At 38.9% G+C, this 14,133-nt stretch overlaps 1 protein-coding gene across 2 annotated transcripts; it reads left to right on the plus strand.

Annotated features, from left to right (window-relative positions):
• Nucleotides 1-1,801: 1,801 nt before the first annotated feature.
• NUP43 (nucleoporin 43) lies at nucleotides 1,802-14,039 on the plus strand. 2 transcript variants are annotated; one of them, XM_028103402.2, is made up of 8 exons: nucleotides 1,802-1,960; nucleotides 2,277-2,399; nucleotides 3,236-3,313; nucleotides 5,148-5,328; nucleotides 7,202-7,337; nucleotides 8,283-8,434; nucleotides 10,424-10,546; nucleotides 11,080-14,039. In XM_028103402.2, exons 1-8 carry the CDS (start codon nucleotides 1,841-1,843, stop codon nucleotides 11,307-11,309), a joined length of 1,143 nt encoding a protein of 380 aa, XP_027959203.2. In that variant the 5' UTR covers nucleotides 1,802-1,840; the 3' UTR covers nucleotides 11,310-14,039. The 2 variants fall into 2 exon arrangements, with proteins under 2 accessions (XP_027959203.2, XP_027959205.2); XM_028103404.2 differs by having other exon boundaries at nucleotides 8,319-8,434.
• The last annotated feature ends 94 nt before the right edge of the window (nucleotides 14,040-14,133 follow it).

Here is a 14,133-nt window from a genome sequence, read left to right on the forward strand (position 1 = left end):
TCTAATGAAGAATGTGTTATTTTCCCAACAAAAGTATGCATTTTCAGCTAATTAATCCCCACAAATTCCATCGTTAGACTGGACACCAGCTTTATCGCTACCAGCCCTGCAAGACAATGAGTTCCGGAAGCTGACAGGGAACATTGCCCGGCACATCCAACTTGCTGCCTCCTAATCAGAACTGAGACTGACAGAATCCAGTCATCATTTAGTCCAATAAACTTTTAAGAAAGGAAACAAAGCAATGTCAAGACCTCTACGCTACTGCATGAGCAGTGATTTTCAAATTCCAATTCTCTTCAGATTTTGTCAAATGTAACAGCCTCTACTACCACTCCGAAATATACTTCTACATTACCTGTTTTCTGGGATTCTGTGACATAAATGAAACCACACTCAAGAAGGTGTTCTTTATGTGACTGACGAACTGCCTACTGCCCTAAGGAAGCACCTCAGTGTTCTTTAATATTAGAAATAAAATTGTCAGTTTGGGACTCTACTAGTTTTCTATCTTATCTCTGAAGTCTCCTAATATTCTAGTTAAAAGAACAAAACCAGTCTATTCTCAACAAGAGCCTGGTAAGTCTCTATATAGCTGACCTAGATGAATTGCATCTACATGTGGTGCTTCCATAAGCTGTGGCTGTGAAATAGGACTACTAATATCCGTTAAAAAGATATCACGGTTCCTTTTAAAGAAACAACCAACACACAGTTATGAATGTATTATAAAGGAGTTTTAAAAAAATGATACCTTTTGTATGCAATAGGATTTAAATTCTAATTGGGGAGATCTGCATTAAAAGAAAACAGGCAGCAGAGGGCAAAATATAAGTACTATTCTGGTCTAAATGTCAAGTGCTATACTTATTTAGATCATCATGGGCTGGAGTAATCAGGAAAAGATAGGGGAAGGAACTGGTCCTTGAAGGATGACCAGGATTCTAAGAAGTAGAAAGGAATAAGGATATTGTAGGTAATTCAAAGCACAGAAGCAGGAACCTAGAGCACTAATTCCTAGGCTGTCGACATTACATATCAAACTCATTAATTACATACATAAATGAATTGAGAAAGTTTACATAGCTAGACAGTGGAGTCAAAACTAGAATTGGAGTTTTTAGAATTCCAACTCCAGGGGCGCCTGGGTGGCTCAGTTGGTTAAGCGACTGCCTTCGGCTCAGGTCATGATCCTGGAGTCCTGGGATCAAGTCCCGCATCGGGCTCCCTGCTTGGCAGGGAGTCTGCTTCTCCCTCTGACCCTCTTCTCTCTCTCTCTCATTCTCTCTCTCAAATAAATAAATAAAATCTTTAAAAAAAAAAAAAAAAGAATTCCAACTCCAAGCTCTGACAGTGTGTATTAACAACTTCGAAACAAAGTATTTGTTTGACAGACAAAGAGGGAGACCTTTAGAATAAGTTTGTGCAGTAATGAAGGTACTTCTATAAGAATTGAAGGATTTTCAGTATTTTCAATGGGTGTTGAGATACAAAACTGAATGCTTGGGTGTAGCTACTAAGTGGTTTCTCTTGCATTGATTTTGTTTTGGTTTTGCTCTTAAATTTTTCTTACATTGCACAATTATTGCACAAATGCACCGTTTCAGTGTTCCTATACTGACTTTGAGGACTCTGTTCAAAGCCACCTCGGTGAGGAAGGGCGCTCCAACTTCCTCCTGCTTGGGGGTTGTTGGCACCCGCATTGCCGAAGGACGAGAATTGGCTCTCCGCAGCCACCGTCCGCCTTGTAACGTCCAGCCCAATCAGACTCCGCGGGAAGGGGCGGGACTCGGAGGCGCGCGCAGTGCTTCCTGCTGTAACTGTAGGGGTCGCTTTTGCCATGGAGGATATTTATGCTAAGTTTGTGTCTCAGAAAATCAGCAAAACCCGCTGGCGACCGGTACCTCCGGGGAGCCTGCAGACCGCGGATACCTTCGCTGCGGGCTCTTGGGACAATGAGGTACCTCCGCTCCCGGGCGGGAACCTCCTGCTTCCTCTCTTTCTCCCGGAACCGCGCCGCTGGGGGTCAGCGCGCGAACTCTCGCCTTCTAGCTCCTCTCGCCATCTCCGTCCCCCAAGTTCCCATCTCAGGTTCCGTTGTCCGGTACCTCAGAGCCATCGATGATGTGCCTGAGCCTCGAATCTCGTATTTTAAACTATCACCTTCCATTTATCTGAGATGCTTTTAAAGCAAGGTTGTTTGAAGGCAATACAGATTTTAATGTTCAAGAGTTTGATGTATATTTCATCTCAAGAGAAAACTTTCTGCTTTACAGGAAAATTATGTTTCACTGTGGTCTATTGGAGATTTTGGGAACTTGGACTCTGATGGAGGGTTTGAAGGAGACCATCAGTTACTGTGTGATATCAGACACCATGGCGATGTAATGGATTTACAGGTGAGTCTGTGTAACTTCCAAAAGCTAATTTTTAAAAAACTGAGATATATTTAGAGATGCAAAGGACCTTAGATTTTGTCTAGTCTTATTCCAGGTTTACAGGAAACTGAGTTCCCTATAGGTTATGATTTGCTAATATTAATTATATAGCCACTCAATGGCAGAATCAGAACTGGGGAAGGGGATGTGAATTTAATCACAGTTTTTTAAATCCTGATTTGTTTGTTTAATTAGTTGGCCATCTGTGTGCCAAACACCATTTGGGGGGCTTTACAAAAGTCTGATATTTTTATCACGTGCTTGTGAATCAGGTGTTTTATGTCACCATGGGACAAATACTATGCAAGGCACTTTACATGGTTTTGCTTTATAAATTCTTATAACAGCCCCCTAAGTGGGGATTAGTTCTTCCATTTTAAAAAATTTACCAAGGCTTAGAGAACTTAACTTGGTTAATGTCTCAAAGCCAGTAAAATTGGGGGAAATGGAATTAAGTTTTCAAATCCTGGTCTGTAGGACTTCAAAGCCCCTGCATTTTCTTCTATAGAAAGCTGCCTAACCCTGGGAATGATTATTTTCTAAACCTCTATGGTGCTAGTCCAAAATTAAACCAGTTCTAGGTGAAGGAGTTGAGGGGGGAAAATTTATTGTTCATAAAAATCCTTTCATTTGTGTAGTGGTTTTGACTTTTCAGATCCATCATCACATTTTATTTGCTTAGCGTTTATAGGCTTTTTGCATTTTAAAAATTGTTACACTACTAATTGAGTTAAACAAATGGGTTTCCTTCCTATTGGTATTTCTGAATCCATAACAGGCAAGAATTTTCTCTTTAGTTTTTTGACCAGGAAAGAATTGTAGCTGCTTCATCAACAGGATGTGTAACAGTTTTCCTTCACCATCCAAATAACCAGGTAAAGAATTTTTGCTTGAAAATTGAATTTATATTTTAATTATTTTTAAGGAGGCCAAAACTAGACTATATATAATAATGACACAAATAAGTTTCATATTCTCAAAATATGGAGGGGAAAATATATTACCTATCTTTTAGTAGATTAATTCTCAAACCAGGTTTGGGTGAGCGTTTATTGAAATTAGAAATCTCTTAAAGTCTGTTGGTCCAGAGCTATCAATATGGTTTTCTGGCAAGTAATTTTCCTGTAATTTTCTCTTTTAAGTTACTATTCTGATCTTTCAAAGGAAGAGTACCTTCTAGCTTGGGTATTATGAGAGAGAACAGGGACAGCTACTTTGCTTCTGTGGATAGAACCTAGGTTTTAATTATAAGAGAGGATGTACTATATGAAGACTTGACATTTTTTCTTTTCTTTAAAGATTTTATTTATTTATTTGACAGAGAGAGAGAGAGAGAGCAGGAACACAAGCAGGGGGAGTGGGAGTGGGAGGAGCAGGCTTCCCGTGGAGCAGAGAGCCCGATGCGAGACTCGATCCCAGGACCCTGGGATCATGACCTGAGCCGAAGGCAGGCGCTTAATGACTGAGCCACCCAGGCGCCCCAAGACTTGACATTTTTTCAATGCCTTTCTTGTGTATTAAAAGCCTGAGTGCTGACCTTCATAATGGTAGGGCAGTCCTTTAAAATAGCCCCATTTGTAGTAACAGTTTTAAGTTGCTGGAAGAGAGTGCTTATTTAGATTTTCAGGCTAATAAAGGTCATCTTCCTAATAGACATGCTAGTAAATATAAGACCCAGATCTTCCTACGTATTTCTTTTAATGGTTTCAGTTAGAAAACAGTAGAGATTTATTTCTTAGATGTAGGCTAATTCCCTTAAGAATTTAGAGTTGTGAGGCATGTGGGTGGCTCAGTCATTAAGCGTCTTCCTTCAGCTTGGGTCATGATGATCCCAAGGTCCTGGGATCGAGCCCCACATTGGGCTCCCTGCTCCACAGGAGGCCTGCTTCTCCCTCTCCCACTCCCCCCACCCCCGCTTGTGTTCCCTCTCTCGCTGTGTCTCTCTCTGTCAAATAAATAAAATCTTTAAAAAAAGCAATTTAGAGTTGCTTTTAGGGACTGCTGGGTAGCTCAGTCAGTTAAGTATCTTTGGCTCAGGTCTTGTTCCCAGGGTCCTGGGATCTAGTTCCACATTAGGCTCCTTGCTCAGCGGGGAGCCTGCTTCTCCCTCTGCTTGTGCTCGCTCGCATGCATGCTCATGCTCTCTCTCTGACAAATAAATAACATCTTTAAAAAAAAAAAAAAAAGAGGGGCGCCTAGGTGGCTCAGTTGGTTAAACGACTGCCCTTGGCTCAGGTCATGATCCTGGAGTCCTGGGATTGAGTCCCACATCAGGCTCCCTGCTCAGCAGGGAGTCTGCTTCTCCCTCTGACACTCCCACTCCCCCCTCTCATGTGCTCTCTCTCTCTCTCTCTCTCTCTCATTCTCTCTCTTTCAAATAAATAAAATCTTTAAAAATAAAAAACAAAATAAAAATAAAGAATTTAGAGTTGCTTTTGAACACACAACTATCTGTTACCTAACCCATTTCTTTGAGATAAGTTTGAGATATTATTGAAAAGCATTTTTTTAGTCTAATCCAGTGTATACAGAACTTTGATGGAAGTAGTTTCTAAGCTTTAGTGCCCAGAAATACGAAGGCAAAAGGAGAGAGTTATTCTTTTTCTAGGAGGGTATGAGACAGAATTTTAAAATACTCTTTATTCAGGGAAAAGTGCTAGTTTTTAGGGCTTTGCTTTGATTCATCATACTCTCATTTCTGACTCCTAGACTCTGTCGGTCAGCCAGCAGTGGACAACCGCTCACTACCACACGGGTCCGGGCAGTCCTTCCTGCAGCAGTGCACCGTGCACAGGTGTCGTGTGCAGTAACCCAGAAATTGTCACCGTCGGAGAAGATGGTCGGATCAATCTCTTCAGAGTCGATCACAAGGAGGCGGTGAGAACCATAGGTAAGAAAAATCATACTTCTTTTCTTATCACATAATAATTGAGCACCTACCATGTGCTAAGCAGACCCAATGCTAAGTGTTTGAGGGATGTAAAAATATACAGAGTAGGATCCCTTTATAAGACAGTAGGTCGATAAGGCATGTATGAATTACTACGCAGGAGAAACCGTTTTGGGTTTTTTTTTTGAGGGAGTGTTTTGTTTGTTTGTTTTGGTTTTGGTTTTTTTTTTTTGGCTGGTGAGGATTATCAAAGAATTGAGGAGCAAGTGGCAATTGATTTAATCTAGGTTCTAGACCATAAATAATACTAAATGATGGCATACCAAACAAGGGGAATAACATGGCAGGATAAGTCCATTTAGAGAATGATAAAAAGTGTAGTTTTCCATACTTATGTAGGAGAGGTGACAGATAAAGCAAGAGAAGTAAATTGGGGCCAGGTTGTGAAGAGTCTAATGCATAGCTACAGAGGTTACATTTTGTTAGTTGGGCCACTAAGAAGCCATTGAATCTTTTCGAGCAAGGGGATGATACACTCCCTGTCATGCTTTAGAAGGATTATTCTAGTCTAGTAGTTCGCAACTATGCTTTCCAGCCTGACAATAGTTTTAACGACCTACTACCCTAGACCTGAATCAGAACCTCTGTGCATTCAGCCCATGAATCAGTTTTTTGTATTGTTACTTTTTTTTAATTCTGAAGAATGCTTGTTTAACCGTTAAGGACCATTGCCTGGAGTTTGGAGGACTGTCACAAAACAAAAGTTTAGAAGTATATGTTAAATTATGTGGTCTAGGGGCGCCTGGTGGTTCAGTCAGTTAAGCGTCTGTCTTTGGCTCAGGTCATGATCCCCGGGTCCTGGGATCAAGCCCCACATCGCGCTTCCTGCTCAGCTGGGAGCCTGATTCTCCCTCTCCCACTCCCCCTCTCTCTATCTTTCTCTGTGTGTCAAATAAATAAATAAAATCTTAAAAAAAATTATGTGGTATAACTTAAATACTTTAGGAAAAGGTAAAGGACTGGTATATACCAGTCCGGAAGGACTTCATGGAGAAGAGAGTTAATGAGGCTGAAGATGAAGGGATTTTTTTTTTTTAAGGTTTTTTTATTTTATTTATTTTTTAAGATTCCACTTATTTATCTGAGAGAGAGAGGGAGAGGAGCATGAGAGAGAGAGAGAGAGCGAGAAGAGAGAGAGAGAGTGAGCACCAGCCAGAGGGGAGAGGGAGAGGGAGAAGCAGGCTCCCCACTGACCCCGGAGCCTGACGTGGGGCTTGATCCCAGGACCCCGGGATCATGACCTGAGCCAAAAGCAGATGCTTAACTGACTGAGCCACCCAGGCACCCCTTAAGATTTTATTTTTAAGTAATCTCTAGACCCAACATGGGGCTTGAACTTACAGCCCTGAGATGAAGAGTTGCACGCTCTACCAACTGAGCCAACCAGGCGACCCTAAAGATGAATAGATTTGAGATGAGTCAGCCAAATGATACAAGTTCGGAATGAGCTCTGTAGGAAGCACTGGGGTTTGGAGGTTCTGGGTTAAGCACTAGTGGGAGATATAAAATTGGATATGGAGCATTTGAATAGCTATATCAGCATTGGAGGGTAACAATCTTAGGTGGAAATAGAGAAATACATGAAAACTCTGCCCTCGGTTTGGAAAACAGTCAGATGTTCTGTAAGTAATATATTTCTATCAAAGGAGAGTCCGTTTTAACATATATTACTGTGCATTTTTCTATAGAAATTAGACTGTGACTTATTTAAAAGTTCACTTGTAATATTTCAATCAATAGAAGGAATGCGATTTAAGAATTTTGTGGAGAAGCAGGACTTATTAACGCGCACGACTGTTTTCTTAATTTGTAGACAATGCAGATAGCAGTACACTCCATGCTGTAACCTTCCTTCGAACTCCTGAGATTCTTACAGTAAATTCAATTGGGCAATTAAAAATATGGGATTTCAGAAAACAAGGAAATGAGCCCTCTCAGATATTATCACTGTAAGTTTTCGTTTGTAATTTCAGTAGCATAATGCAAAATTAATTTGTTCGATTGTTTATAGCAATTGACTTTAAACCATACTGTATTTTAATTGCATTTGAAGAGAATGATCCCTGATTAAATTTGGTAAAGCAAGTGTAATTTGATGGTTTTGGTACTGCTGTGCTGCATTTAGTAAATATTTGTCATATTGATTCAGAGCCGTTATCTCTTTGAAGTTTATATTATTTAATGGGGAATTTATTTTTGCTTGGCAAAGGATTCTACTGATAGGTACAATGCATTCCAGATGTGATTGAGTTAAAAATACAGTCTGAGGAGCACCTGGGTGGCTTAGTCGTTAGCCTTCGGCTCAGGTCATGATCCCAGGGTCCTCGGATTGAGTCTCGCATCGGGCTCCCTGCTCAGCAGGAAGCCTGCTTCTCCCTCTGCCACTCCCCCTGCTTGTGTTCCCTCTGTCAAAAAATAAATAAAATCTTAAAAAAAAAAATACAATCCAAGATATTTTTTCTGAGCAAAAATTCCCATTCTATGTGTGCAATTTTCTTTTCCCTAATAAGAATATAGAATGTGTCAAACTGAAAAAGTAATTATATAAACAAAATATTAAATAAGGTAAAAGTAAAGAATATGCTGCTTAGCTGTACATAATGTTTTTAAAATACCAAGAAATGGAAATATATGTTTGCATATCTTACCATCAGATTATCATGCTCCTTATGTCTCCAAATTGAAGAAGGAATAACTTTGGCTTTAATTTCATTGAAAAATTCTAATATTTAGAAATATATTTAATGCACTCAATTTTTTGACATGATTTAAGTTCAGCTAGTAGCTCCAGCCACAAAGTCATCATTTAGTTTCTAGAGTAAAACATGTTTCATGGATTATGCAAAAATAAATCCTACTTCACAACATGTTTGATGTCGTATCTCCCATAAAAGGACTGGTGACCGAGTGCCCCTCCACTGTGTTGACAGACATCCCAACCAGCAGCATGTTGTAGCTACTGGTGGCCAGGATGGAATGCTGAGTATTTGGGATGTTAGACAAGGCACTATGCCTGTGTCTCTGCTGAAGGCTCATGAAGCTGAAAGTAAGTGCTGTGGAGATACTTAAGTTTTTGTTGGGTAGTAGTATATGTTGTAAGCAGCTTTCCGTAATCATAAATACGGATCATTTTACAGTAGCTTTTGGCTGAATTATATAAATGTATAATAATTAATCCCTTTTTATTTGACACTTAAGTTCTTCAGCATGTTTTGTTATTTTATTCAAAACCACAGTGATGGGCGCCTGGGTGGCTCAGTTGGTTGAGCGACTGCCTTTGGCTCAGGTCATGATCCTGGAGTCCCGGGATCGAGTCCCGCATCGGGCTCCCTGCTCGGCGAGGAGCCTGCTTCTCCCTCTGACCCTCTCCCCTCTCATGTACTCTCTCTCTCATTCTCGCTCTCTCAAATAAATAAATCTTTAAAAAAAAAAAAACACAGTGATTATCCTTATATGTTCATCTTTATGGGCGCTTAACCAGCTGAGCCGCTCAGGTGCACCTAACCTTTCTTCATATGTTAATGACACAGGAATTGAAAATAAGAGAACTTACCAATTAAAAAAAAAAATTTTAGGGACACCTGGGTGGCTTAGTTGGTTAAGCATCTGCCTTCAGCGCAGGTCATGGTCCCAGCGTCCTGGAATCGAGTCCGCGTCAGGCTCCTTGCTCAGCGGGGAGCCTGCTTCTCCCTCTGCCTGCCGCTCCCCCTGCTTGTGTGCTCTCTCTGATAAATAAATAAATAAAATCTTAAAAGTATATATTTTAGGAATTATCCCATTGTCATATTCTTCCATAAAAAAATGTAATAGGTCAAATGACTAGCATTTATTTTCTTTTTTTTTAATTAACATAAAATGTATTATTTGTTTCAGGGGTACAGGTCTGTGATTCATCAGTCTTACACAATTGACAGTGCTCACCATAGCACATACCCTCCCCAGTGTCCATCACCCAGCCACCCCATCCTTCCCACCCCCCTCCACTCCAGCAACCCTCAGTTTGTTTCCTAAGATTAAGAGTCTCTTACGTTTATCTCCCTCTCTGGTTTTGTCTTGTTTCATTTTTTCCCTCCCTTTCCCTATGATCCTCTGTCTTGTTTCTCAAATTCCTCACATCAGTGAGATCATATGATAATTGTCTTTCTCTGATTGACTTATTTTGCTTAGCAGAATACCCTCTAGTTCCATCCACATCACTGCAGATGGCAAGATTTCCCTTTTTTGATGGCTGTATAATATTCCATTGTGTATATATACCACATCTTCTTTATCCATTCATCTGTTGATGGACATCTAGGCTCTTTCCATAGTTTGGCTATTGTGGACATTGCTGCTATAAACGCTGGGATGCGTGTGCCCCTTCGGATCACTCCATTTGTATCTTTGGGGTAAATCCCCAGTAGTGCAATTGCTGGGTCATAGGGTAGCTCTATTTTTAACTTTTTGAGGAACCTCCATACTGTTTTCCAGAGTGGTTGCACCAGCTTGCATTCCCACCAACAGTGTAAGAGGGTTCCCCTTTCTCCTCATCCCCACCAACATCTGTCATTTCCTGACTTGTTAATTTTAGCCATTCTGACTAGTGTGAGGTGGTATCTCATTGAGGTTTTGATTTGGATTTCCCTGATGCCGAGTGATGTTGAACACTTTTTCATGTGTTTGTTAGCCATTTGGATGTCTTTGCAGAAATGTCTGTTCATGTCTTCTGCTCATTTCTTGATTGGATTATTTGTTCTTTGGGTGTTGAGTTTGATAAGTTCTTTATAGATTCTGGTAGCATTTATTTTCATTCACTTGCTAGCACAATACACAAGTAGATTTATTTGGCTTCTTTATCCTATCTATGTGTTATAGCCATTTGGAGAATGGCTTTTCTATATCTTTTCTTTAATTCTGAAGCCTTTGATTTTTATCACAGACTTGGGGTTTGAAGGTGTGTGATGGAGGTTAATGGAATATGATGCCTAGAGATAGGGTCTTAAAGTGTGTTCAACTTTTCTGCACAGGAATTAGCTTCTTCGTTCTTATCTTTTAGTGTGGGAAGTGCACTTTCACCCGTCCAACCCAGATCATCTATTTACTTGTTCTGAGGATGGATCCCTCTGGCATTGGGATGCCTCCACAAACGTACCTGAAAAATCATCACTGTTTAACCAAGGTAAAAGGATTTAATGAAGAGATTTAATGAAGATTCTTGTGTGTAATTTTGTTATAGTTTTAAATACCACATTAGAAATTCTCGTATTTTTCACATTAAAGAATGGTAGAATGTTTCCATTCTCCTGCCTCAGGGTAAATTCTAGTATCATAGGGCTTGAAATCTGTCAGCTGCTTACTACTGTGGTGCTGACGACTACAAATGCCATAAGCTGGCTAACTTCGCACAGCCAGGGTTCTTCATGCTACATTTCCGAGACTTTCCATTCAAGAATCACCGGAAGGACGGTTAAAATCTCCTGCTTTGCTTGAAGAATTCAAGTTTGATATCCATAATATCCTATGGGAATTTGAGGATTTAATATCACTGAATAAGCCTTTGGTCAAAAATGGTGATGTGTGATAATGGAGTCATCACCCTGTTTTCTGAGAATTAAGTTTCAATTCTAGCCTTTTTAAAATATCAACAGAATTTCAGATGTTTACTAACATAATATTAGTCTTGAAAGATGTGTTCCCCTTTTTTTCTTGCAGGAGGAAGAAATAGTACTTTTTTGTCTCACAGCATTAGTAACCAGGCTAATGTTCACCAGTCTCTTATAAGCTCCTGGCTCAGCACTGATCCTGCAAAAGACCGTATTGAAATCACAAGCTTGCTTCCCAGCAGGACTTTGTCTGTGAACAGTTTGGATGTTTTAGGTCCTTGTCTTGTTTGTGGAACTGATTCAGAAGCCATTTATGTTACTAGACAGCTTTTCTCATGAAAATACTGTAATTACAAGATTTCAGGTAAAGCATATCGTTAGCGTTTCAAAGTACAACTTCTATGCAGATTTTTATTATTGGAAAATGTGAAATTTGCAGAGGAAGCTTCTGTAAACTATTGGTAATATCGATGCCCTGTTTTGACTTGTGTCAGTTGATGGTGTCATAGTTGCAGAGTCAGAGAGATGACTGATGGCAAGAGAATTGGAATCTGTGGAAGACTATCAGAGGGATCCTTTTGCTCATGTATACACTGCCTTCAAACAGGCTATTCTGTAGAACCTGCTGTAGCTCATGGAACCTGCTCCTCATTTTTGATGTTATGGAACTTAATATTCTCAAACCACCAACAGGTTCCTATTCTTTTTATAGACACTGTGGGAGATAATTACCCCTCCCTGGTGGCCCTGGCCAGTGTTAATGTTTATCCTTTTTATTGTAGATATTTTCTTCAATCTTTCCACATTTTATTTCCTTAATAAGTTTAATAAACTTCATAAAGAATTGAGTAGAGCAAAGATGACAGGTTTTTGTAGTGTTTCCATTTTTTTTAAAGGTTTTGTTAAAGGAAAGTATTTTGACAGATTCCTCTGTTAGAGTAGGTTTGAACAGAACTCTGTCAGCTGCTGAGACCCAACTTCATTTTTCTTGAAAAAGGAAAAGTACATTTTTCCTAAGGATTTTTGCTTTTATTTAGTTTTACAACATAGTTCAAAATTGCTGAACTGGACATTGTGCAATAAAATAGAATTTGATATTGATAACTGAGCTGACTCCCAAACTAAAATGTGATAGATAACATATATGAGACTAGTATGATGATGTGGTAAGAGTGAAGAATATTTTGTCCTTGTCTACAATGTTTTTTTTATGTTATGTTAATCACCATACATTCCATCATTAGTTTTTGATGTAGTGTTCCATGATTCATTGTTTGCGTATAACACCCAGTGCTCCATGCAGAACGTGCCCTCTTTAATACCAATCGCCAGGGTAACCCATCCTCCCCCCCTCCTCCCTTGTCTAGATTGTTAATGATAATCTAACATGTAGGTGTTTTCTTTTGTTTGTTTTTGAGTGTAGTTGACATAATGTTACATTAGTTTCAGGTTAATGTGTAGTGCTTAAAAACAATTTTGTGACATTGTCTTTCCAAAGTTTGTTAAGTATGTTATTGAACGTGAAGACCTTAATGACAAATCACTGTTATATGAATGCTCCTAAAGCATGTATTCATTTACTTTATAATTCCAATGATAGTAATTATGGTAAAGTTTTGTTTTTCTGTCCTAATAAATACTTTCAATTCTTTTATGCCACCTTACCTCGGGGGGTTTTTTGTTTGGGGTTTTTTGTCAACATTTTTAAATGGAATACATATATGCAATCTGCTTTTTTATATAAATTTGACCCAGAAATATTTGATAAAATTAGTAACTTGAATTATAAAGAATCAGAGGAGGAAAGAAAATGTTGCCAATGGAATTTTTAATCTGTTTATAGTTTTATTGCTGAGACTAATTTTTAAGACTTTGTTATTACAAAAGTAATGTTACAGAAAAAAAGTCAAAAGAAATTTTTAAGTACTTATATCAGACAATTAATAGTCTTTTCATTCCCTTTTTTATCCATCAATGTGTGTATAATTTATTAAAATGAAATATATCATGTTATATTTATGAATATACATTCCCAGGAGTAATCACATGGTTTCCATAGTAAAAACATAGCTATTAATTTTCGTTTGACTTATTTCCCTTTATATGAATCTCTTGCTGCAGCCTAAGCTTCAGTGTCCCTTTCTTTACTTCCCAGGCATACTCCCATTCCATTCAGCAGACTAACATCCTTGCTCTGAGTGGGCCCTGAGTTGATCTGACTCCTAGAAGAGTAGCTCCTGGGGGGCACATTTTTCATGCACAGTGAGTGGCAAACTTGTGCCTCTGCTTTCATCTACATTATATGCTGCTGTAAAAAGTCTGAAGGATTCATATATGTTCTTAGCTCCCTTCTCAGGTTCCAGCAGCAATACATACAATTTCCCTGGGTTGTTATAGTAAATAATTGGTAGACGGAGGGAGCCATATGTGTAGGCTTAGAATACTAACTTGGGCTGCAAAAAGTTTCAAGTTTGAAGCTTTGCTTTGCTTTAAGAGTATTTGTAACCATGAGTAAAAGAAGGTACATTTGGATAGTGTTACATTTCTTATCAGTTGGTGAATTCTGCCAGATTTAATAAGAAACATAAGCTTTCTGGAGTATAAATAAAAAACCCTGGTTTATAAATTTGTTCATTATCACTGCCTTTATTCATGAAACTATCATATAGTTTCTTTGAGGGCTGCAGGATCACAGAGGTAGAAGGTACCTTGGAGAGCATCTCTAACCCAAATTTAACCATCACTTCCACAGCATTCCCAACAAATTATCATCCAACCTGTACTTGAAAATATACTGTTATCAAGTTTCCCATTTCCCAGTGCAGCTTCCCCTCACTTGGACAGCTCTTACTGATACAGCATTATGGCAGGGTTTTAGTGTATGAATGGAATCTGAAACAGTCCTGTAAAACAAAAAGTAAAATCATATTTTTGTGGGTTAATGAAATGATCATGTGAACCTACTGCGAGACAGCCAGTCACTAATCAGTTTACTGAATTTACATTATGTTGGGGTGCTTTACTATAAGGTTTTACTAAATAAATTAATTTTCATATACTGAACTGAAATTTGCTTTCATTTGTCTTCCTTGGGAGCCACAAAAAAATCCTTCATCACATATCCAAATATTCAAAACTATGTATCATAGCTTTTTGGAGTAAA

This window comes from Eumetopias jubatus, unplaced genomic scaffold (assembly GCF_037043125.1).
Source record: "Eumetopias jubatus isolate StellerSeaLion01/CBP00866 unplaced genomic scaffold, mEumJub1_p1.0 scaffold_6, whole genome shotgun sequence".
NCBI lineage: Eukaryota > Metazoa > Chordata > Mammalia > Carnivora > Otariidae > Eumetopias > Eumetopias jubatus.